At 29.4% G+C, this 22,853-nt stretch overlaps 11 protein-coding genes across 11 annotated transcripts; 7 read left to right on the forward strand and 4 right to left on the reverse strand.

Annotated features, from left to right (window-relative positions):
* The first annotated feature begins 558 nt into the window (after nucleotides 1-558).
* LOC106787931 (dihydrolipoyllysine-residue succinyltransferase component of 2-oxoglutarate dehydrogenase complex, mitochondrial) lies at nucleotides 559-3,855 on the forward strand. Its single transcript, XM_014750714.1, has 9 exons — nucleotides 559-695; nucleotides 1,268-1,292; nucleotides 1,449-1,497; nucleotides 1,676-1,746; nucleotides 1,871-1,998; nucleotides 2,095-2,427; nucleotides 2,502-2,677; nucleotides 2,770-3,220; nucleotides 3,290-3,855. Exons 1-9 carry the CDS (start codon nucleotides 621-623, stop codon nucleotides 3,422-3,424), a joined length of 1,443 nt encoding a protein of 480 aa, XP_014606200.1. The 5' UTR covers nucleotides 559-620; the 3' UTR covers nucleotides 3,425-3,855.
* A 558-nt stretch (nucleotides 3,856-4,413) lies between these two features.
* On the forward strand, nucleotides 4,414-6,500 carry LOC106787932 (26S protease regulatory subunit 4). The gene is made up of 4 exons (XM_014750715.1): nucleotides 4,414-4,523; nucleotides 4,796-5,744; nucleotides 5,840-6,075; nucleotides 6,136-6,500. Exons 1-4 carry the CDS (start codon nucleotides 4,521-4,523, stop codon nucleotides 6,268-6,270), a joined length of 1,323 nt encoding a protein of 440 aa, XP_014606201.1. The 5' UTR covers nucleotides 4,414-4,520; the 3' UTR covers nucleotides 6,271-6,500.
* Nucleotides 6,279-7,152, reverse strand: LOC106787934. Its single transcript, XM_014750717.1, has 2 exons — nucleotides 6,913-7,152; nucleotides 6,279-6,829 (listed from the first exon to the last, which is right to left on the reverse strand). The coding sequence occupies exons 1-2, from the start codon at nucleotides 7,024-7,026 to the stop codon at nucleotides 6,449-6,451; spliced, it is 495 nt and encodes a 164-aa protein (XP_014606203.1). The 5' UTR covers nucleotides 7,027-7,152; the 3' UTR covers nucleotides 6,279-6,448.
* On the forward strand, nucleotides 6,893-8,523 carry LOC106787933 (probable DNA-directed RNA polymerase III subunit RPC6). Its single transcript, XM_014750716.1, has 4 exons — nucleotides 6,893-7,287; nucleotides 7,455-8,073; nucleotides 8,157-8,318; nucleotides 8,394-8,523. The coding sequence occupies exons 1-4, from the start codon at nucleotides 7,205-7,207 to the stop codon at nucleotides 8,469-8,471; spliced, it is 942 nt and encodes a 313-aa protein (XP_014606202.1). The 5' UTR covers nucleotides 6,893-7,204; the 3' UTR covers nucleotides 8,472-8,523.
* A 384-nt stretch (nucleotides 8,524-8,907) lies between these two features.
* Nucleotides 8,908-10,208, forward strand: LOC106787922 (protein canopy homolog 2). The gene is made up of 4 exons (XM_014750701.1): nucleotides 8,908-9,283; nucleotides 9,368-9,483; nucleotides 9,553-9,759; nucleotides 9,847-10,208. Exons 1-4 carry the CDS (start codon nucleotides 9,193-9,195, stop codon nucleotides 10,063-10,065), a joined length of 633 nt encoding a protein of 210 aa, XP_014606187.1. The 5' UTR covers nucleotides 8,908-9,192; the 3' UTR covers nucleotides 10,066-10,208.
* Nucleotides 10,209-10,306: 98 nt separating this feature from the next.
* Nucleotides 10,307-12,852, forward strand: LOC106787919 (THO complex subunit 4-like). The gene is made up of 6 exons (XM_014750698.1): nucleotides 10,307-10,387; nucleotides 10,450-10,659; nucleotides 11,486-11,623; nucleotides 11,712-11,859; nucleotides 11,940-12,080; nucleotides 12,196-12,852. Exons 1-6 carry the CDS (start codon nucleotides 10,313-10,315, stop codon nucleotides 12,303-12,305), a joined length of 822 nt encoding a protein of 273 aa, XP_014606184.1. The 5' UTR covers nucleotides 10,307-10,312; the 3' UTR covers nucleotides 12,306-12,852.
* Nucleotides 12,853-13,401: 549 nt separating this feature from the next.
* On the reverse strand, nucleotides 13,402-15,330 carry LOC106787921 (ubiquitin-conjugating enzyme E2 S). Its single transcript, XM_014750700.1, has 6 exons — nucleotides 15,252-15,330; nucleotides 15,046-15,194; nucleotides 14,683-14,830; nucleotides 14,279-14,469; nucleotides 14,028-14,156; nucleotides 13,402-13,915 (listed from the first exon to the last, which is right to left on the reverse strand). The coding sequence occupies exons 2-6, from the start codon at nucleotides 15,061-15,063 to the stop codon at nucleotides 13,763-13,765; spliced, it is 639 nt and encodes a 212-aa protein (XP_014606186.1). The 5' UTR covers nucleotides 15,064-15,194; nucleotides 15,252-15,330; the 3' UTR covers nucleotides 13,402-13,762.
* On the forward strand, nucleotides 15,266-16,937 carry LOC106787923 (ADP-ribosylation factor-like protein 6-interacting protein 1). The gene is made up of 6 exons (XM_014750702.1): nucleotides 15,266-15,472; nucleotides 15,566-15,794; nucleotides 15,982-16,115; nucleotides 16,218-16,455; nucleotides 16,526-16,610; nucleotides 16,682-16,937. The coding sequence occupies exons 2-6, from the start codon at nucleotides 15,768-15,770 to the stop codon at nucleotides 16,780-16,782; spliced, it is 585 nt and encodes a 194-aa protein (XP_014606188.1). The 5' UTR covers nucleotides 15,266-15,472; nucleotides 15,566-15,767; the 3' UTR covers nucleotides 16,783-16,937.
* A 707-nt stretch (nucleotides 16,938-17,644) lies between these two features.
* LOC106787920 (peroxisomal membrane protein 11B) lies at nucleotides 17,645-19,140 on the forward strand. Its single transcript, XM_014750699.1, has 4 exons — nucleotides 17,645-17,906; nucleotides 18,096-18,170; nucleotides 18,317-18,432; nucleotides 18,505-19,140. The coding sequence occupies exons 2-4, from the start codon at nucleotides 18,115-18,117 to the stop codon at nucleotides 19,032-19,034; spliced, it is 702 nt and encodes a 233-aa protein (XP_014606185.1). The 5' UTR covers nucleotides 17,645-17,906; nucleotides 18,096-18,114; the 3' UTR covers nucleotides 19,035-19,140.
* A 164-nt stretch (nucleotides 19,141-19,304) lies between these two features.
* On the reverse strand, nucleotides 19,305-20,575 carry LOC106787924. Its single transcript, XM_014750703.1, has 3 exons — nucleotides 20,186-20,575; nucleotides 19,804-19,977; nucleotides 19,305-19,682 (listed from the first exon to the last, which is right to left on the reverse strand). Exons 1-3 carry the CDS (start codon nucleotides 20,442-20,444, stop codon nucleotides 19,531-19,533), a joined length of 585 nt encoding a protein of 194 aa, XP_014606189.1. The 5' UTR covers nucleotides 20,445-20,575; the 3' UTR covers nucleotides 19,305-19,530.
* A 1,009-nt stretch (nucleotides 20,576-21,584) lies between these two features.
* On the reverse strand, nucleotides 21,585-22,793 carry LOC106787910. Its single transcript, XM_014750674.1, has 4 exons — nucleotides 22,511-22,793; nucleotides 22,262-22,419; nucleotides 21,949-22,125; nucleotides 21,585-21,815 (listed from the first exon to the last, which is right to left on the reverse strand). The coding sequence occupies exons 1-4, from the start codon at nucleotides 22,681-22,683 to the stop codon at nucleotides 21,655-21,657; spliced, it is 669 nt and encodes a 222-aa protein (XP_014606160.1). The 5' UTR covers nucleotides 22,684-22,793; the 3' UTR covers nucleotides 21,585-21,654.
* Between the last annotated feature and the right edge of the window lie 60 nt (nucleotides 22,794-22,853).

Consider the following 22,853-nt stretch of genomic DNA (forward strand, 5'->3'; position numbering starts at 1 on the left):
TTTATTAAAAATGATAAAAAACAGTTTGTGAAATAATATATGATGAGTATATCAAGTTTCCTCGTCAACATCAAAGTAATTTAAGCAGAAATAAAGAATTTGAACAAAATATAGACAGATAATTAAAAATTATACAAACTTATACTTCATGTATTTTATGTACAGAGAATATTTTAAATAATATATATATATGTAAATAGATTTTCATACTATAGCATGTACCTATTCAAAAAAACAAATATAAGATTAGATTAATGATGCATCTGTAAACTGATTTGATTTTTGCATTTCATTTCAAGATTATTTCTTACAAAAAATTTAACAAAACTGTTGATATATATTTACATTGCAAATGAGAAAGAAAACGTAAATTCCAGTTTATTAAAAGTAAAAAGATTGCGATAAAAAGTCGATATATTAATATTATTTACGTTGTAGGAACATTATATTTAAGTGCAGTATTTTTTTAAATCTGTGCGCAAATATAATTGGCCAATCATCGTTTAACATTACTACGCAAACTCGAAATATTTCTCCCTAGATATATGATTTCCTAATTTTTGCAGTGTCTTGTGCTACCATCATAAGAGGAACGCTTGAGTATAATTTTCTGTCTAAGAATGGCCGCGATGTTGACCAACTGTTCGCGGTACACGCCTCGTGTAATATCACGAATTTCTATATTACAAAATAAGGTAATTGTCCTTATGATCACCGATTTTAGTGTCGATTTTACTTCTGTATTAATATAAGGATTTGTATGGTTCAATTTTCAACATTCTTTTAAATAATTTTAATAGAGAAATACGAACTGTCGGAATTGCACCACCCTCTTGCCTCTCTTTTATTGTTACATAATACATTAGTACAGTTCTTTCTTTATTTCAATTTTATCTTGTCAATCGCCGTTAAAAATCGTTACATACATATATGTATATATATACATATATATGTATGAATGTAGATATATACATAAATATTTGTTTTTTCATTTGCAAATTTTCTTGTTAAAACGTCCTTTGTATTATTCTCATGAGTTAAACGAAGAAAATGTTTAATGTCCATTCAGGAACATTACCTACTTTAGCTTTTGCTTTTAGATATATCGTACTTTATCTTAAAGATAATATTGTCACAGCCCTAACCAATCAAATTAATGTCATATATTTGTCTATAAAATTATTTTAATAATTATTAATGATATTTAAATCAATTGATTTGATCATAAATGAACAAAGTTACAATTTAACATTATTTTTTTTTCCAGATTGTGAGATCCTTACAAAAAGAAGGTAAGGTTAATTATTATTAAGGATACTATATGTTAAGGGAGTTATATGCGATATAATCATAGTTCTAAAAGCATTATCTTTATAGAGTGCCATTAGATGACATTAAGGATAACTATGAACACATAACCTATTAATTACATAAAATCATTTTTGTAGGACGCATATTATATATCCATACCAAACATGTGGATGTCACAACTCCATTGTAAGTGAAATCATCTATTTATAAAGAGAATCTATTTATGTATTTTCTATTTAATATTTAAATTATATGAATGTGTATGTATGTGTGTATGTGAGTGAGTGAAATGAGAGAAAGAAATAAAATCCTTTACAGACATTTTAAATTCAAACTAATTTCTTTATTATATTTTTTTATGCAGATACTCCACAAATCTCCAAACTCATAGATGGAAAATCCCAACTAGATATTTACGTTCTACTCCTGCATTATGTAAGCAAATATTAATTATCCTTTCTATCATAAGAAAGTAATCTCTATAAAATATTATTCGATCAAAATTTTTGATACAAAAGTCGATAAAAAGTATTGTTAGAGTTTTTTTTTATTATTACAGGGGAGATTAGAGAAGTTTTAGTACCAGCATTTGCAGAGAGTGTCAGCGAAGGAGATGTGAGGTGGGAAAAAAAAGTTGGAGATCAAGTAAAGGAAGATGATGTCTTGTGTGAAATTGAAACTGACAAGGTAAGCTTACAAGCACATATCATTTAATTTCTTATAATAAATTATTAAATCGTTATAAGAAGAATATTTGAAGATCGATACGTATATGTATTTCAGACTTCAGTTCCTGTCCCCTCACCTGGTCCAGGTGTAATTAAAGAGATTTTTACCAAAGACGGCGACACTGTTAAGCCAGGACAAAAATTATGTACTATCGATATTGGTGCTACCGGTGGGGCGACCGCTGCACCGGACGTATCAAAGGCAAAACCCGTAGAAGCTGCACCGCCATCACCACCATCACCACCACCACCTCCTCCTCCTCCCCCTACAGCTTCAAAACCACCAGCACCAGTAACTCCGTCGGCTGTGCCACCGCCTAGCGCTAAACCTCCACCCCCACAACCACCAATTGCGTCTATTCCAGTTGCTGCCATCAAGCATGCACAAGTGAGGGAAATTATTATACATACATATATATTTTTAAGTAATTCCGTATTAAAAAGAAAAACCATACTTTTTAGTCATTGGAAGGAGCAAAAGTTCAATTACCACCGGTAGATTATACGCGTGAAATAATTGGTACGAGAACAGAGCAACGAGTTAAAATGAATAGAATGCGTTTACGTATAGCAGAAAGATTAAAAGATGCACAAAATACGAATGCTATGTTAACGACGTTCAATGAAATTGATATGAGGTTATATTTATGATTCGATTATACTATTAAATATTTATTAAGGTAAAGTGTACAAAACATTGTTACTTATATCAACAATTTGTTTTTTACAGTCGAATTATGGAATTTCGTAAAAATCATCAGGAAAATTTCACGAAGAAATACGGCCTCAAATTAGGATTCATGAGTCCGTTTATAGCGGCAAGTTCTTATGCCCTCAAGGATCAACCTGTTGTTAATGCGGTTATTGATGGTACCGACATAGTATACAGAGATTATGTCGATATCAGCGTTGCAGTAGCTACGCCAAAAGGTCTTGTTGTTCCTGTTATACGTAGTGTGGAAAATAAAAACTTTGCAGATATAGAAATCGCTTTAGCTGCATTAGGAGATAAGGCTAGAAAAGGAAAAATATCTGTAGAAGATATGGATGGTGGCACCTTTACTATAAGTAACGGTGGTGTATTTGGTTCTCTCATGGGAACTCCTATTATAAATCCACCACAAAGTGCTATTTTAGGAATGCATGGTGTTTTTGAGAGACCTATTGCAGTTAAGGGACAGGTACATATTTGATTTTTTTTGACATAAGAAGAAAAAATAAAGAAAATATCTATACAATTGATTTTGCAGGTTGTTATCCGACCAATGATGTACGTAGCTTTAACATATGATCATCGATTAATCGATGGTCGCGAAGCTGTGATGTTTTTGAGAAAAATTAAAGATGCGATAGAAGATCCAAGAATAATGTTGGCTGGTCTTTAAACAGAAGGATAACATACTTTCTCGTCGAATTAAACGCGATTCAAATGCGTCTCATCCCTTTCTGGTATATTTTGTACATCGCTCTGTGTACGCTGTTCTATTGTATTATATTCTGTTCATTTATTGAAAGATTTTATATATACCAGTAAAGTTGTAACGACTGAGATTAAAAGGAAGTACGACAGATGTCTAGAATTGAATGGAAAACAATTTTAGTACATTACAAGAAAATCGCGTTAAACGTGTATAATTTTGAAATCTGTACTTATATTATTTCTCGCACGCGAACCTGGTCTTTTAATGCAAGATATTCATTATATACTCTCCGTGTACTATCAATTGTAAACTTGTATTATTTTTAATGTGTTTCAGCATAAATACCATTTTTGGTATACCATATAGAAACTTTTAAGTATTTATACATTGGTTAACTAAATACTATATGAAATAATTATTGCACATTATTTTAAGTTTGGAATTAATTGAACAATCTTATTTTCCAATATGATAAAGGTAGTCTCCTGTCGGATATCTAACTCTATATGTAATTATACAATTATTTTCAACTGAAATTTGTATATTAAATTTGTCGAATCTTGAAATTTTTCATATTTAGTCTATACATATGTACTCTTAGGTTTTTTCTTTATTAATTACAGTTTTTATCATTTAGTAAATTTTTTATTTATGAGATATTCGATATAACATATACTATATATATTGTAGGCAAAGTAGGAAATGCCTGGTGGTTTTAGGCAATGTAAAGCAATCTATAGAAAAGATAATTATTTGAAAACGTTTTATATAAATCGAAATAATTCCTCCGAAGATGTTTCTATCCATTTTATATGCGAGACAATCGAATAGTTAATAAATCTATTGACAAATTAAAATAAGTAGTACGCCATCTAATCAAATTCGTATTTAATATTGAAAAAGTTATTCAAATTGCTTCTTGTGATTGGTTAAAATTGGACTAATCAAAGGACAGCTTATTGTAAACGCTTCTTTCGACACGTAACGCAGCCGTTCTCTGTAAACGCGATTTCTATGAATGACTTCGCCGTTTCTCGTCGTGTTGTCAGGTTGATTAAAAATGGTAAGTTGTCAAAATTGTTCCAACTAATGTGGAAAATAGTATTAATTTGTAATTAGAATATAATGTAAATAAAAGAAATCTTTCCTGTGTACGTATATTTATATACATATATTATAATTTTTCTATAAAAGTGTATCGCGTAAAAGAAATGGTTAGGTTAATTTATGGATTGGTAATACAAATAAAACTTATTAAAGTATACAAACTAATGAAAAGTAAAACGGAGAAAAAATAGTTTAAATTATTGAATAATAATGATATATTTTCGATAGGGACAAAATCAATCTGGTAGTGGAGGTACAGGTGGAGACAAAAAAGATGACAAAGATAAAAAGAAGAAATATGAACCACCCATACCTACGAGGGTAGGAAAAAAGAAAAGACGTACCAAAGGTCCAGATGCAGCTTTAAAATTACCTCAAGTAACACCTCATACGCGTTGTAGATTGAAACTTTTAAAGCTTGAACGTATTAAAGATTATTTGCTTATGGAAGAGGAGTTCATTAGGAATCAAGAACGTTTAAAGCCCCAGGAAGAAAAGAACGAAGAAGAAAGATCTAAGGTAGATGATCTCCGTGGAACACCAATGTCCGTTGGAACATTAGAAGAAATCATAGACGACAATCATGCAATAGTTTCTACATCTGTTGGATCCGAGCACTACGTGTCGATTTTATCATTCGTTGATAAAGATCAATTAGAACCGGGTTGTTCTGTTTTATTGAATCACAAAGTTCATGCTGTAGTAGGAGTATTAGGCGATGACACAGATCCCATGGTTACAGTAATGAAATTAGAAAAAGCACCGCAAGAAACATACGCAGATATTGGAGGGCTTGATACTCAAATTCAAGAAATCAAAGAATCCGTAGAACTACCATTAACTCATCCTGAATATTACGAAGAGATGGGTATTAAACCGCCGAAAGGAGTTATACTTTATGGACCACCTGGAACGGGTAAAACGCTTCTGGCAAAGGCTGTTGCCAATCAAACATCTGCAACTTTTCTTAGAGTCGTCGGTTCTGAACTGATACAAAAATATTTAGGCGACGGTCCTAAACTTGTAAGAGAATTGTTTAGAGTTGCGGAAGAGCATGCTCCTTCTATAGTTTTTATAGATGAAATTGATGCGGTAGGAACTAAAAGATATGACAGTAATAGCGGCGGAGAAAGAGAAATTCAGAGAACTATGTTAGAACTCTTAAATCAACTTGATGGTAATTATTATTTTAATGTCAATAATGTTAATTATTATTATTTGCTGTAAATATTTTTCAGAAAATTAATATAATATTCGTTTGATATTAATTAGGCTTCGACAGCAGAGGAGATGTAAAAGTTGTTATGGCTACCAATAGAATAGAGACGTTAGATCCGGCATTAATAAGACCTGGACGTATTGATAGAAAAATAGAATTTCCATTACCAGATGAAAAAACTAAAAAAAGGATTTTTAGTATTCACACTAGTAGAATGACCTTGGCACCAGACGTGAACCTAGCTGAATTAATTATGGCAAAGGATGATTTATCTGGTGCCGATATAAAGGTACAACATTTTTAAAGACATTTATCGTGAATTCTACTATCGTAATCTATTTCTTTTTAGGCTATATGTACTGAAGCTGGTTTAATGGCATTACGTGAACGTCGTATGAAAGTTACAAGCGATGATTTCAAAAAATCTAAAGAAAGTGTTTTATATCGTAAGAAGGAAGGTTCACCTGAAGGATTATACTTATAAAGAAGAAATTATTTATGTATCTTATTCTTTATTTACTGCTAATATAAAAACGTCATTCGTGTCAATACAAACTTATTAACGATAAATACTCTGCAGCGTTTATTAATACATTTTTTTAATAACATATATAATAACATAGTATTATCTATCTTAAATTGTTATTATACATACGCGAGAATTATGTATCCAAAACTGAACCATGAATATCAATATTATTTTTTATCAAGACCGATTCAAGATTTTGATGTAATATTTCAATAACATCCTTAGAATGTGTTTTTTGCTTTTCTACAATATCCACAAATAGATCATCTTCTATCTGTCTATCAACGTTTTTACTTAACGATTCTTCATTACATATATAACACATGCCTTTCTTAGTTTCACTTAGTATAGTTTTTACAACCGAGGGAAGTTGAATATTTTCTTCTATAGAACTAGTTAGACTTTTATATTTTCCTAATTTAAATGCATTATTAAAAGCATCTCTATATCCCATATCAAATCCTTCTTGAAACACCGATTCTTGCCCATCTTCTATGCCTTCTTTATAACCTATCTAAAAAACAGTATAAATATACTATAAAATTGTTAAATTGAATAAAATATAACTAGGATAATAAGAGCAGTAAGTTAGGTTACAGTAGAAGCAGCAGCGACTAGTCGATCCCAGTTCTTATAACCTATAAAGAGGTCCTCGTCTTCCAATGTGTTTTTGTTTGAAGAATCAATAGTAGTATTCAAAGGATCTTCCATTTTGTATAATATATATTGTAGAATAATCAAATCAATATTCGGAAACAAGTGATATTACACGTATACTTTATACGTTTGAACAATATAAGTGTAGACTGTTCGTTGGTTAGGAGAGATTTCCTCTTTGAAGCGTTTCGTTGTTCTAGATAACCTACAAAGTATAAGGAAAAAAGACCAAATGGAAAGTGAAACAAGTACTTCGGAAGGACAAGAGAAGGATAAAGCTAATGATCCTAATGATCTTGATATGACAGAGCAAAAGTAAGCTTATATTATATATGTACATAAATGCATTATTTTGTTTATTAGGTTAAGGATGTAACATGAAGGTTAAGAGACCTTCAATTAATTAGTATAATGTATAATATAAATGTTACTCTTTTCGTATAAATAATTTACCGTATTTGATTGCTTTTTAATATTTACAGAATAATAGCATTGGCACAAAGTAAACCAAAAGGAATATCCGACAAAGATTTAATGAGCGAAATGCCAAATCTACAGCCGATCCAAAGAGCACAGATTATAAATAAGTTATTGGTTAAAGGATATTTTGATTTGTACAAACACAATGGATCATTGCTTTATCTGTTAAAAGATCCGTCTAAAACGAAAATAGCTAAGGGTTCTGATAACGAAGAAAAGATTGTCTACAGTATAATTGAAGAGGCGGGCAATAAGGGAATATGGATTAGAGACATAAGAACTAAATCTAATCTAATACTTATTCAATTGAATAAAATTCTCAAAAAATTGGAAAATAAAAAGTTTATTAAAGCAGTGAAATCTGTAGCAGCAAATAAAAAGAAAGTCTATATGGTTTATGACTTAGAACCAGACAGATCTATTACCGGTGGTGCATGGTATCAAGATCAAGATTTCGAAGCAGAATTTGTAGACATTCTTAACCAACAGTGTCTTAGATTTTTGGAACAGAAAAGAGAAGATGCAAGCAAATGGGATGGCGGCCCTTTAGATGCCAAAAATATAGCATTTGCCTCATCTCATGAAGTTTTGAAATTTATTTCAGATTTAGGAATAAGCAAGGTTTTTTATTTTTTAATCTTATCTAATGAACTATACCTTATAACAAGTATTAATGATATATATATATTTTTTATTTTGTTTAGGTCAAATTGATGGTTGAGGATTTAGAAATGATTTTAAATACTTTGATATACGACGGAAAAGTAGAAAAATCCGTGTCTACCGATGGAACTAACATGTATAGATCCGTAAGATCTTTATTAACCTCTACAGGGCTATTGAAAGCCCCTTGCGGAGTTTGTCCTGTAAGTTTTACATTTTCTTGATTTTCGTCGACTGTTGTTGTTTATTATATGTCAATATGTTTATGCATATCGTAGGTTATGAAGAATTGTTGCGATATAGGAGATGTTACACCTACGAAGTGTTTATACATGAAGGAGTGGCTGGAGTTTTGAAGATATGTAAATTATTAATCGATTAGCAAATAAAAAAAATCAATTTACTTTTCTTCTCCTTTCAATATTATTATTACCAAAAAAAAACAAATTAAAATATATCATATTTACTGATCTATTAAATGATACATATAACTAATCGATAAGAAAAAACAATAGAGCCATTCATCATACGCCACGCGTTACTTGTGGTTCTTTACAAATCGTTAGTGATTATTGACCAATCACAATTGAGTATCCAAATTCTCATCGCTTATTGTTATTGTGATTTAAAATTTATACTATATAAAATTTTTATTTTTCTAATCAAAGAACATTTTTTTCTTTCGTGTAATAATTGAGAATATTTTTTAAATGCTCTCAAGGATGTATATATAAATTATTGAAAATTTATTTAAATTTTATAAAATAATAACATACAACTTCAGTCGATTCTGATTGGATCGATTTGATTCACGTTGATATAAGTATCATCCAATCAGCATTTAGTGGAACTGATTTTCATTTACGTTACGATTTTTTATCTCGAAATCAATTTAATACGTTGTACGCGTTGTCAATTGCTTAGTTATTAGACAAATCTAAAGAGATTTGTAATATTAAATAGAATATTTATTTTATAGAGTGTGGATTTTATATACTCAGTATATTTAAGTGTTTAAAATTTACAAAATTCACACACCATCTCAATTATTAATTCTTTAAATTTTCATAAACAAAGATGAAGAACATATTAATTATAGCTGTTACTTTGCAGCTTTGCATTTTTGTCAAATCAATAGAAATAGATACACAATATCTTAAATGTTTAGGTAAATTTGTATATGCTTTATTTTAAATTATTAATAAATATGAAAAATTTCATAGATGTTAATAAATTGATAAATATAACGTAGTCTGCAGGGCTACTGTAAATGAACTTAAAACTGAATTAGCAAAGACTGATCCTTCAGTAAAAATAGAAGTTGGGAGCTATAGGATGGATGCTGATGGAAATACTATTAGAAGGAAAGTAAGTTTTTCCTCGAATAACTGCTTGAAACGTGTGAATTAAAACCTAATAAGATATTATTATTTCAAGGTATCCAAGGCACGTTCTGAACTTCACATTTTGGACACGATGGACGAGATTTGTGACAAAATGTCAGATTATGTGAGAGCAACATATAGAACAAATGGCCAACTGACAATCTTTAATATTATGGATTCGTCTGATAAAATGAATTCTGAGATGAGTAAAGTCCATTTAGTTCAAGATGGCGATTTAAATAAGAGTTTGAAATATTATGTTAGTACATTGACTCAATCATTGATTCATCTCTAATATTATTTTATACGTTACTATTAAATAAATATTATTTGGTTTTTATTTCAGTGTGAAGCTATAGTACAAGAATTCGAAGATTCCATTCTTTCTCTATTTAGTAAAGGAGAAATTGGCATTAGAAGAAAATTATGTACAGATATTGCAGAAATTTGTGATCCAGATGATTTTGTTAACGAAGATAAAGATGAAGATAACGTAGATGATGATGATGATGATGATGATGATTATGAAGAATATAACAAAATAGATATAAACGATGAATTATAATTTCTAAGTAATATTTCCTAAAAAATTATATGAATATATTTTTTATATAAATGTGTGCATGTATTTTTTTATATTAATAATTATACTGTTAAGATAACTGTTATACACAATAAATACAATATATAAATCAAGCAATCGTAAAAGTGAATCTTGAAATGTTTCGAAGACTTTGCTACCAGAGGCGCTGCCAACGTTCCTACGATTATACAATATATAAGATATTGTCGATACTCTTAGTTCGTGGTTAATGGTGTTCATACCCAACTTCCCGTGCGTGCTTGTATCGTCTTCGTTCGCCGCCATTATTACAAAGTCGTTGGAGGTTGGTATTAATTCATTTTTGCGTGATCTTGTGAATTAATTGATTAATTATTACAAATGAAGATGGTAGACAAAATAGAAATGAGTCTCGACGATATTATCAAACAAAATAAAGGAACGCGAGCGCGAGGAGGGGGTGGTAGAAGAGGTAGAGGTGTTGGTGGCTCGCCTCGTAGAGGAGCTCGAAGAACCCAAAGAGTTGGCGGTGGCGGCGGCGTCATGCGAGGACGCAGTCGTGGTGGCATCACAAGAACTTCTCTTCCATACACAAGAGTAAGCAATTACACTTTTTTTTACATTATATGTTATTGCCATTGAAATGTGATTGATTAAGTGTGTATATATAGAAATATATATACTCGTGCACACACACACACATATATATATCATATATATGATATATATATATGCTGTATATATATAGCTTGTATAGCTTGTCACATGCTTTTCATTCGTGGACATATTTTCTTCTACTTCCGCTTTTATGAACTAGATTTATTTATGCTACTTATGTATGTATTCTTTGAAGACCTTCATTAAGAATTCTTATTAGAAATTATTTAGAGAAACAAGTTCATTCTGCCAATATAATTTGATTTCTACCATTTATACATCTTATTTTGATAATCACTGAAATATCTTATATATATATATATATATAGATAGATAGATAGGATTTTAGGCTAAACTTAAAAAGATTAATCCGAAATTAAAATATGTATGGTTATATGAGATCTAATGATCTGTGTTAGAAAAAGATATGATAGTATGTCTAAACTTTTCTGAGCTTTGAAATTGACTAATTGCTGTTTCCTTTGACCCCTTTTTATATTCCCTATTTATGTCCTTTTTGACATTTGTTTACATTCGCATAAACACATTCAATCACGCATATATACATTTGATTCCACAATATATCTATTTTCTTAATAAAACTATACAAAGTCAATTGTACTTATCATTATTGTGATATTTTCTTGCTGCAAATAGTAGAAGAAGATGTGTACAATTATACGTGACTATTTAATTATACGTAATTATTTGTACCATTTTTCCATAGTTAAATGTTTAATTAATAAAATGCTTGATTTGTCTACAGGGTGACGTAAATAGTGCATGGAAACATGACATGTTTGATGGAGTAAAAAAGGTTGGCAGAGGTGCAATAGGCAGCACAGGTGTTACCAAGTTACTCGTATCTAATCTTGATTTTGGGGTATCGGATTCGGATATTCAGGTAATAAATATGTATTTTATGCTCTCTGCACAAGATATTACACCAATTTGTAGAAATAAATAGTTTGAATATATATGTTTATTATTAGGAATTGTTCAGCGAATTTGGACCTCTTAAATCAGCAGCTGTACATTACGATAGATCAGGTCGGTCATTAGGCTCCGCTGATGTTATATTTGAAAGAAGAGCAGATGCTATCAAAGCAATGAAACAATATAATGGAGTACCACTCGATGGTATGTAAGATCCTGTAGGATTATTTAGTTAGTTTAATAACTTTTAATATTAAATTTGTATCTCTTATATGAAACTATAGGTCGCGAGATGAACATACAAGTTGCCACATCCGAAATACCAGTTCCGTCGGTGCGTGGTGGCTCAAGACTTAGCGGTAACAGTTATGTGCAAAGAACTCAATCTCGTTTTAGAGGTAATCGTGGTTCGGGACCTGTAAGAGGTAATTTATTAATATTTGGTATATTTAATCTGTTGTATAATAAATCTGTCCAAATGTTTTTCTTGTTTTTCATTTAAAAAATAAGTTTGTTTTTTATAAATTAATAAAATTCTAGGTCGCGGCGCAAGACGCGGAGGTAGAGGAGGAAGTCGGCAAGCAACAAAAACTCCTACTGCTGCAGAATTAGATGCAGAATTGGAGGCTTACGTTAAGGAAGTAAAGTAACAAAACTATAAATTCTTGGCAATACGATAAAGTTTTGTTCTCGTCTAATCTAACACAATACATTGTGTTTTCCTTATTTTCATAAGATATATACAAATGAAACTAAGTATAATTATACCATTAGAAAAGGAAGCGTTATATGCAATTTCATTTTGAATGGGTCTTTTTTTTTTTTATTTTTGACATTTCCTTCGGAAATTGGCATACAATTTTTAGAGGGATTCAAACACATGATTTATAGAAGTTAATAGATTTTTTTATGACACATTAAAAGGAAGAAGGAAAGAAAGAAAAAAAGAAAAAAGTAATGATATGCTGTAAAGACTGTATGCAATTTGTATGTACTATTATCGCGCGTGTGTGCTCAGTATAATGAAAAATACAAACAAATTCATCTTTAACAGTTGTTGTTTATCAAAGTACGGAATGTGCTTCTAGCCCCGAATCTGATTAATTTTAAAGCATTGTCATCTTGATCTTAGCGAATCCATTACTATTTTGTGAGATGTTTTTAAATTATGAAAATAATAATGTTTGTTACTAATATTATATTTTTGTAATATGTTTCACATATCGTTCTAAATCATTGATATATATGTGTATATAACGTGTATATAACGCGTGTATATATGTATATATATGTAATATATATAATATATATACATATATACATATGAATGTGAATATATATATCAATACACATATATGCCACTACTATACATAGATGATACCTGATAGCAGAATAAGGCTGTGATATGCGTTAACTAGTCAGATCATATTGACATTATGATTATTTACCTATGCAGTATTAGGCATGTAATATAATGTATTACGACTTTATATTGACACAGCAAAGGAACCGCAATGCAGCTATGCAAGACTGAAGAAAAGAAAGTGACGATTAGTTACTCTAAATAAAAAAAAAATAATATTCTCATAATTTAATTCTTCTTGCTTACCTAAAATATAATCCTTTTAAATACTCCTCTTTATCTTTCATATACATATATCTTGTTATTATTTATATTTTTAATATAATAATAAAGGTGCACATATAGAAATATAAAAATTGAAAAAGAAGAAAAAAAAAGATGGGTGCTTTATTTCCTGTATGGAGAACAATTTATTTTATTTAAATAATCACACGATTTGTCATTTTGTACATATGTAAAAATATTTACTAGTAGAGGCCACAGAGAGGACCTAACGACTGTTAAACTCAGCCCACGATTGCAGAGATCACTACAGAATTGTACTTGCTTTTTCATATAATTTAGGAAGTCATCGCGCACTGACTCTATAAATTAATTCTCTAAATGCTTAATAATAAGATCAGTCGAGTTTAGATAATAAATTTTTTACTATGCAATAATAATAATTGTGTACAATACGAGGCATCTTTAACACACCAGTGTTTTTAAATTATAAAAAAGACAAAGGGGGAGACCAGTTTTGTCTTATAATCTTTTAAGCGTTCTTTTTTTATCTTTTAACATTTTTTTCTTTTCCGCTGTTAGTTTTTTATCACCTGCGTGCTTTTTTGGCAGGGGTCCTCCAACTTCGGAGGAAGCGCAGCTTTCCAGACCTGCTTTACTGCCTTTTCCGCCTCCCTGCAAATATTCCTATGATTAATATTTACGAATCTACAATTTATAATTTTATAAATTTCATAATATTTATAATGTTTATGATGTAGTTAACGACTTCAAAACTATACTTTACCTGTGCATGTATTTCTGTCATCATCTTTGCTCTTTCAGAATAATCATCATACCTTTCTAATAATAATTTACCAGCCTCTTCATTTAATGCAGATTCAGCATTTGGCACTATCAATAAACATTTTACTGTCTATAAAAACAAATTCGTTCAAATAGATTACTATTATCATTTATGTAAAACTATGATGCTTGTAAACCATCCTACTGTAATATTATATTATATAATACTATAATGTAGACATAATATATTACCAATAATATATGTTGGATTCCGAGGTCTGATTTCCAATCCTTCTTCAACGTATTAACACATATTTCTCCATTTTTCGCGACATTAGGATGAAATATTTTTGTAAGGAAAAATGCTTTTGGTGGTCCTTGAGGGAAGTCTTTACCGAGAGCTAATTTTACTCTAAAATACCCGCCAGCATATGGTGTTCCAGCTAGAACATAGAAAGACCATTGATTGATATGTAAATCTATTTTTAATTTGCCTAAAGGTCAATTAGGAAATATACAAATGCGAGATCAAAACAAGGTTATGGTCAGAAAAGAAAGTATTTTCTTTTCATTTCTTTTGTGTGTAAAATCTATAATAATTTGAATGATCGTTCATTCTGATTGATTGTAAAAAAAAAATAAAATGTTAAACTCACAAGGACCCTCGATGATAGCCTGAATGTCTGTGACATCATCCTCGTTCAAAATAACGCGTATGCCCTCGGGTGGTTGAGTCGTTAGCTCGGTCATTTCTTTTGCCACACGTCGTATTATTTGTGGCGAAAGATTTTCAACATTTGATATCTATTCGATGAGAAGAGAGAGAGAGAAAGAGAGAAGAAGAAATAGACAAAATGTGATATACAAATAAATAGAAATAAAGATCATTATATATCTTTTTCGCGGCATCAAGTGTCATTGTAAAGGATATATAGGGTAGATAGGATCCAGAAGGTAAACAAAAGCTCTGCCAGAGGATAAAAAGATTTTTCATGAAGGAAAAATAATTGGATACTCACTGAACTCACAGCGGCCATATCTTGCTGGTTTAATTATTTATTTATTATTTGTTCCTATTAATTGTCGGTTAAACGCGTTTCAGTCGCGCGTATTTTAGATAGAACAGAGAAATATCTTTAACGTCACAGCACCAACAGCGAGGGATCGCCTGCAACAAGCAACATTTTGAACTGCCAGCCAATCGCGTGCGAGAGTTTCCACTTACCACGCACATCCCACAATCTCGAAAGCAAAAGTCGATTCTCTCGGAATGCTTTCATCTTTTTTCGCCAAGTAAAAGAAGCTTCATTTCTAATCCACTAGAAATGAATAATTAATAATCTATCCGATCGTTTTTTTCTTTTATATACAAATTATTATCAATAAACAAAGAAACAAACAACAAAACGTTTCAACTTATCGAAGGAATTCATCTTATCGAAGCCGGTATGTAAAAAACCTTTTTTCTCCCTTTTGATACGCTTCTCTTCTCCTAGTCTCGTTGATCAGACAAATTTTGTTCTTTTAAATCTCTTTTAGATCTCTCGAAATACCGGCGGGTGCTTAGCGTTTCGTCGTCACCACCTCCTTCCCCTCCAGCAACGTATCTCCCAGCGTATATTCATACTTATACGCATATTACATACTTTTTTCAACTTGATAACTAAATTTAAATACCTATTTTCTCTCTCTCTTTCTTTTTCTCTCTTTCTGTGCTCTTACATATTCTTTATTGGACACAATGCCAGACAACACAAGTTCTGAAAAGGTAATGCTTTTTTTCTCTCTCTCAATTTGCATACACTTTTTTATTATATTTTCTTATTCTCTTTGCTTTAGAAGATAGCTTGCATGAAAAGGATTTAATTGAATGTTTGCTATGGTCTTTATCCTTAGAAAATAAAAGAGATTTCTTCTCCTTGTTCCGTGTTAATCAGTTTATATTTTGTTTTTAGGAAAAGCATATGAAGCAGTTAAAGAGGAAAATGGAATGTTGGCGTGAAGTTGTTCTCCCATTAAACTCAATTTTGTTGTGGGAAAGACCATGGTATCCCGCATTGATTCTTGGTCTTACTACAACTGTATTTTGGTGAGTTCAGAACTCATTGTGTATACATGGATCGTGTTATTTCTTTTCTTATATTAATAAAATAATTATCTTTTTATTATTGTTTAATATTTATGATTTTAGTATGATTTGGATATTGGATCCAGCATTACTCACATTAATATCACTTTCCTTGCTGGTCCTGGCTCTTGTTGATTACTTTGTTCCAACTATTATTTCTATTTTTTGTACGGCCGATAGTTGGACAGGACAAAAAGAAAAGAAATTAAATGAAATTTGTCATAATCTATCTGAGGCAATACTTCAGTTGCAAAGTTTATGGACATCCGTGGTTACTATGCGCAATAGCCGCCCTAACTTTGTAAGTTCTTATCGATAAATATGTATAAATAATGTGAGGATAAGTATATGTAATATATTCTTTATTACAGTACTATGGAACGATTATGATCTTTTTGGTGCTTTTTGCATGGCTTGGAAATACAATCAATAATCTTCTTTTATCTTATATAGCAGGTAAATATAAATATTAAGAAATACTATCTTTTATATTTGTATCAACTTAATATAACATATTTTTTATACAGTTAATGCTATTCTACTTACACCGGGATTCAAATACAAGGGAAGAGCGCGATCCGCTGTGAAATATATTCACAATTATTTAACTCAAGAAAAATTGTCATAAAACATTGGTCTCCGTGTATGTATTATTTATTTTTCATTCATTTAACACGCCTCGTTTTGATGCAATTAAATTAGTGTTATTTATGATGTATATGCTATATAATGCTACATTTCAATGATTCGTATACATTTAATAATGTATTACTTTTTAAAGGAGAAATCAAAACTTTTTGCTTTATAAAATATTATAATGGACCCTTTCCATTTTTATTCATGATAATTAATATTCATTGACTGAGATTAACGTAAGTGGAAAGTATTCATCTATATACGAATTTTATATTATTTTATTTTATTTCTTCTTCTTCTTCTCCTCCCAGTTTTAATACAATATTGTATTGCTATCTGTTTAAAACATCCTTTGTCTTATATAACGTATCTAGATAAATATTTATATTACAGTTATTATTATTATACTTTTTTTTTAATGCTAGCTTGAAAGTTTCATATTAAATTAAGTCCAATTATTATTGTCATCAATGTTTTTTCATACTAAATTACCTAAAATAATTTGTTCGTGTATAATTATTTCTTTGCAATTAAATTTTATAATCATTCATAATCGTGCTCTTACTATAGATATTTGTTAATACAACGTTAAAAGACTTAAAGTTTTACTAATTATACATATGTATATTTAACAAGAAACTCTTCGATATTTTATTTCAACGCCCAAATACTACACGAGGCATAACTTGTATGTAAAAATATTTTCTTTCTATTCAAGACTTCAATCTTTTCTGGATAATTCAACATATTCACATTATCATCAATTATATTAAAATTTAACTTAAAAATAAAAAGAAAATACACTCATCAATTTCTATATAAATAATATGCTTTTATTCTCTCAGTATATTTCAATTATATAAACACTGAAATTAGTTCTTTTAATGTTAAATTTAATTTATATTATTTTTTTAATCACTTATGTTTATATGTGTTTATACATACACGACGTTCGCATAAACACCTTCTATATATAGTATGTATATACATCATTCGATGTTTACAAAGATGGCGCTGATCATGTAAAGTCAAAGTATTGCTTGCGTGTGCATGTGTTTATAGGTTCACCGCGTAAGGTTTTTTTATGTGTGCATTGATCCTCGATTGAAATTTCATGTAAGCAAAATTTAAATACGATAAAGAATTTTAATTAAACACGCCAATGACTTTGATTTCCTTCGCAGTATTCATGTCGATCTGTATAATAAGAAAAGTTTGGCGAATTCTTTGATATTAGATTATTGTTTAAATGCTCACAGAGAGAGATATTTTATTATTATAATTCTTTACCCATACATATTGTAGGTAAACTTAAAAAGCAAAAATGGATATATTTATAAAATTAAATGAACAAACAGCAGGTAGAGATAAAATTATCAGGTAAGTCAAATGTTATTATTTAGTTGTTTGTAATCAAACAGTGATGAGATATATATATATATATATATATATGCATGTATGATACATATTTATATATATGTATATTTATTATTTTATTAAACAAATATAATAATTATATATTACAGATTGCTGCAATATGGAAGTAGAGCTTATTGGTATTATGCGCAAAATATAAACAGTACAAGACAGTCTTCTGATGTTCTACGCAGCTTGGAATATACTTTTAGTTCTTTTAGAAAATGTAGTTGATTTGTACAAAATGTTTTTTAACATCTGTCCGTACATTTTTTTGACCTTTTGTTTCATTTTACAGTACTTCGTCTTGGAAGATGTTTGGATAGCTTTTATTTGGCTCTGTCAACAATGAGATATCCAGATTTAATAGTAAGAGTCACTTTGACTTTATCCAAAATTGCCAACGCTTTGTTCCTTTTAGCGGATCATATTATTTGGTTAGGTCGTGTAGGAATTTTCCGTGTTGACATAGAAAAGTGGAGTAAAGTTGCTAATAAATATTGGTTAATGAATATTATATTAAATTTAACGAGAGATGTCTATGAAATCGTCAAAATATATGAACAAGAAAAATTCCATTCGTGTAAGAAAATTTCAACGGTACTTAAATGTAAATCGGTTGATCAATACAACGCATTGTTATGTTTGAAAGATCACAAAGACATTGTTATGGATGCACTTAAAAATGGATGCGATTTATTTATCCCATTGACAGCATTAGGTTACACTAAGTTAACGCCTGGAATTATAGGCATCTGTGGATTGGTCTCTTCCATGCTAGGAATTTATATATTAGTAAATCCTTTGTATAAATTAAAGCCATCGTAACCAATGCTCCAATATATACATTTAATGTAAGTTGTAAAATGTATCATAGACGTACCATTCTTTATGATTTTATTGAACAATTTTTATTAAATAATTTCGAAGACTATTTTAACACAGTTAATTTAATTGATATATTATCATGTTACTGTTAATCTTATTATTTTATATTTAATTTTTATTATCCAATATTACTTTCAGTACAAAATATTATTCATAAAACTGTTATTCAAGGAATAGGATATAATTAAAATAAAACAAACAAAAAGGTAATCATTTAAAGATTTATTTACGAATAAAATATTTTTCTGTATATGTATATATATATATATATTCTTGATTAGAAAAATATGAATATTTAAACAAAGTATACAATTCTTTAAGCAGCACTTTCACTGAGAATAAGATTTGTTCCTTCTTGAAGAAGTAATTTATATTTATTGGAATAAAACATTTTGTATTAGAAAAATATGAATATTTAAACAAAGTATAAAATTCTTTAAGCAGTACTTTCATTGAGAATAGGATCTGTTCCTTCTTGAAGAAGTAATTCAAATTTATTGGAGTAAAACATTAAGAACATACCCCATGTTCCACAAATGAAAGCCCATACTGCAGTAATAGCAGTACTTTCAGAAATTGGTAATAAAGCTACAATACAAATTAAATTTTTTCAGAGAACATTTTTATAATCGGTTAAATCTAATTATAAATAATTATATGTGGGAATAATATCTGTAGGCAGGGTTTTTAAAATGAACAATTTACTTACGGATTGACTGATAAAATGTAAGAAAGAGATACCAAATCCATGCAGTTATACCAGATACTGCACTAATAAATCCTACAACATTTAAGTGGCGTAATGTAACTCTCGTATGCCATCTGTCCAAACTTTCTCTGTCCTTTAGCCAATTCAAATGGAAACAAATACTGGCAAGTATGCCTAAGAATTACATGCAATTCTTTATATAGAATAATATATACTATTTTTAGGGATACGAATGGGAAAATACAAACACAAGTCTCTACCGTATTTTCTTAATCGCAGATATGATAAAGTTTCCCCCTTTTTTTTTTCTTCTTCCTCTTCTTCTTATTATTATTATTATTATGAAATAACATTATGAATTAAGGAAATAAATGAAACTAACCTGATAAAATCGACCAAAATCCAACTTCGTGATTTCCATAGCCAACGCATAATACAAAAAATGCAATTATACCAAAAAGGATTCCCTTAGTACTCAGGATAAGATGTATCGAAACATTTCGTGTCATGTTTTGTTTTGTATGGAGAAATGATTGTGAAATATACCGGGTCGATATAATGTAGCAGACGGTGCGAGTTCGATTAGTTGCTTCCTTTTTTTTATTCAACAACACATACAAACGCAACTCTATTTGCATCATGCACGTGCATTATTAAATCCAACGATACAAATTATCTATTTGATTTTAAATATTTGGTGTATTCAATGTATTTATGGGTTTACGCATAAGAATTCTCTGCATTTACACATCCCAAAAGTAGAATAAAGTGTTAATTAATATTTTTTCATCGATATTATATTCAATTTAACGAAAAATATGTTTAGGAGATAGTTGATATTTTCAAACAAGAAAATAAGTTTTATTCGTTTAATACAGTTTCTATAATATTTATTCAGCGTTAAACTATATGTATGTACTTACAATGGGTTAATGGCTAGGATTGATATCTTTTCTATAATAGAAATTTATATATATGTATATTTTTTTATTCGTTGTATAAATGAAAGCTATTATATAATGAAGAAAATATAATTCGTAAAGTGCATGATCATAAGTATACAATTTGGAAAACACATATTTACAATTAGTTAAATCAGTTAGTTTATTTTTTGTAGGTTAGTTTAAAAGATTTATATTATTTATTATTATATAAATTAATTCATAATTATTCCCTAACTATATTTCTATTTACTATAAATAATAAATTATAAAGAATAATTAAGATAGCAATGATTTATTGTTGTTTGCATTGAATGACAAAGTAATATGAAATAATTTTTGATTTCTTTGTGATTATTAATAATAATATTCTGCTAGAATATATGAAATATTTACAATTGTGATGTTTGTGATTTCTTTTTGAATTTGATATTTTTGTGATATCTTTTTAATATTTGGTGTTAAATATTCTACACAACTCTGTCACATTTTTCATTTTTAGATCAGTTCTTTAGTATAAGAATAAAAAAGTATTTTTATTGGCAAAAACCATTGTTATTAGGAAAAAAATGTTTTGTTTGTTTAATAATTAGCTTGGAAAATTGATGTTTGAAAAGTCATGTGGATCAGTGGGAATGTCACATATTATTTGTGTTAATGAATATTTTTTTACAAATTTTGAGTAGTAACTTACACACACGGTGAGATATGGTAATTGATAGTGCTTTGATTGATATTTTCAAACAAGAAAATAAGTTGATTGATACTGTAGAATTGAATATATTTGTAACTTTTAACGCAAGTACTGTCAAGAAAATGGTTGTTATTTTTTAGCTTAAATATTTGCTATATGTTAAAATTTGATAAATTTCACATATGCTCCTTCTTATAATTAATTAATAAGAGATTGCTATTGAAGTCTACAATCTCCAAATCTATTTCTCGAAGATGGTAATGGATCTAAATATTGTTGGAGATTTCTCATATTGCATAGTCCCATTTTACTGATATTATCTTCGTATTCCGTTTTACCAGTAAACGGTTCGTTCCAAAGAGTAAAGATTTCTGGAACTGTATATATAATTTTTCGAAATAATTCAGAAATAATTTGGATACATCTTAGAAATAAGTTTAGAACAAATTTACATATATATGATGAGAGAATATATGCAATGTAATGTAATAGATGTAATATTTGTTTTACCTGCCAATAGGTTGATAGTTTTAGCAGGTTCAATGGTTGGTCTTTCGATAGCTGAATATCTAAATCTAGTTGGATCTCTATAAGCATTTCTTAGATCAGTTACTGCTGGTTTGATGGGAGCCCCGATAGGAGAATCAACAGCTGCCATAAGTGTTTTGTAATGAGCTATAGGTAATCCTGAAAAAAAGGATCTTTCATTTCATTTTAATTTTATTTCAGACTTATTTGTATTCTTGTTAAGTTTAATCTTAATTTAATTTATATGTTAAGAGTTCGTTATTATGTATTCCAACTATATTTATTTGTAATTTACCTTGTTTCTGATAATCAATTTCATAAAGACTTTTCATTGTTTCATTATCGCTTTCGCAGCTACTGTCCAACAAAGTCGTTGTGAGATTTGCCATTTCATGGTTAACAGCAATCAGTTCATCTTGAAGTTTTCGTACTTTATTGGCCAATTGAACGTATCTTGAAAGATTTAGGAAAAAGAAATATCAAATTAGATGTATAAATTAAGATTTATTTCACTTAAAATAAGAAACTAAACAAGTTGTTATACCTGTTTTTGTCAGTTTTGAAACCATGAATGTCGCATTTGGAATCCTCTACTTTGGATCTATGAAGATATAATCGAGTACCAGTATTTATAGGAGGTTGTGCTGGTTTAGCAAGAAGTGGTTTAGGATTAGGCCATGCAAAATCTTTCTGAGTAATTGTTGTAAAAGTATCCATGATCAGAATTCGTTATCTTTCACGAGAATAATTTAATTTAATCTTCATTAGGGAAAATTAGAGAAATATTCACACAGAGAATTTTGGATCCGAACATTTGTTAAATCTTTCTATGACAATGATCTGTCAATAGTGTATCATTTTTCGAATAGATCAGAGCGCATGATTGT

Source organism: Polistes canadensis, unplaced genomic scaffold (genome assembly GCF_001313835.1).
Source record: "Polistes canadensis isolate GaletaPanama2010 unplaced genomic scaffold, ASM131383v1 scaffold_120, whole genome shotgun sequence".
In the NCBI taxonomy this organism is placed as follows: Eukaryota; Metazoa; Arthropoda; class Insecta; order Hymenoptera; family Vespidae; genus Polistes; species Polistes canadensis.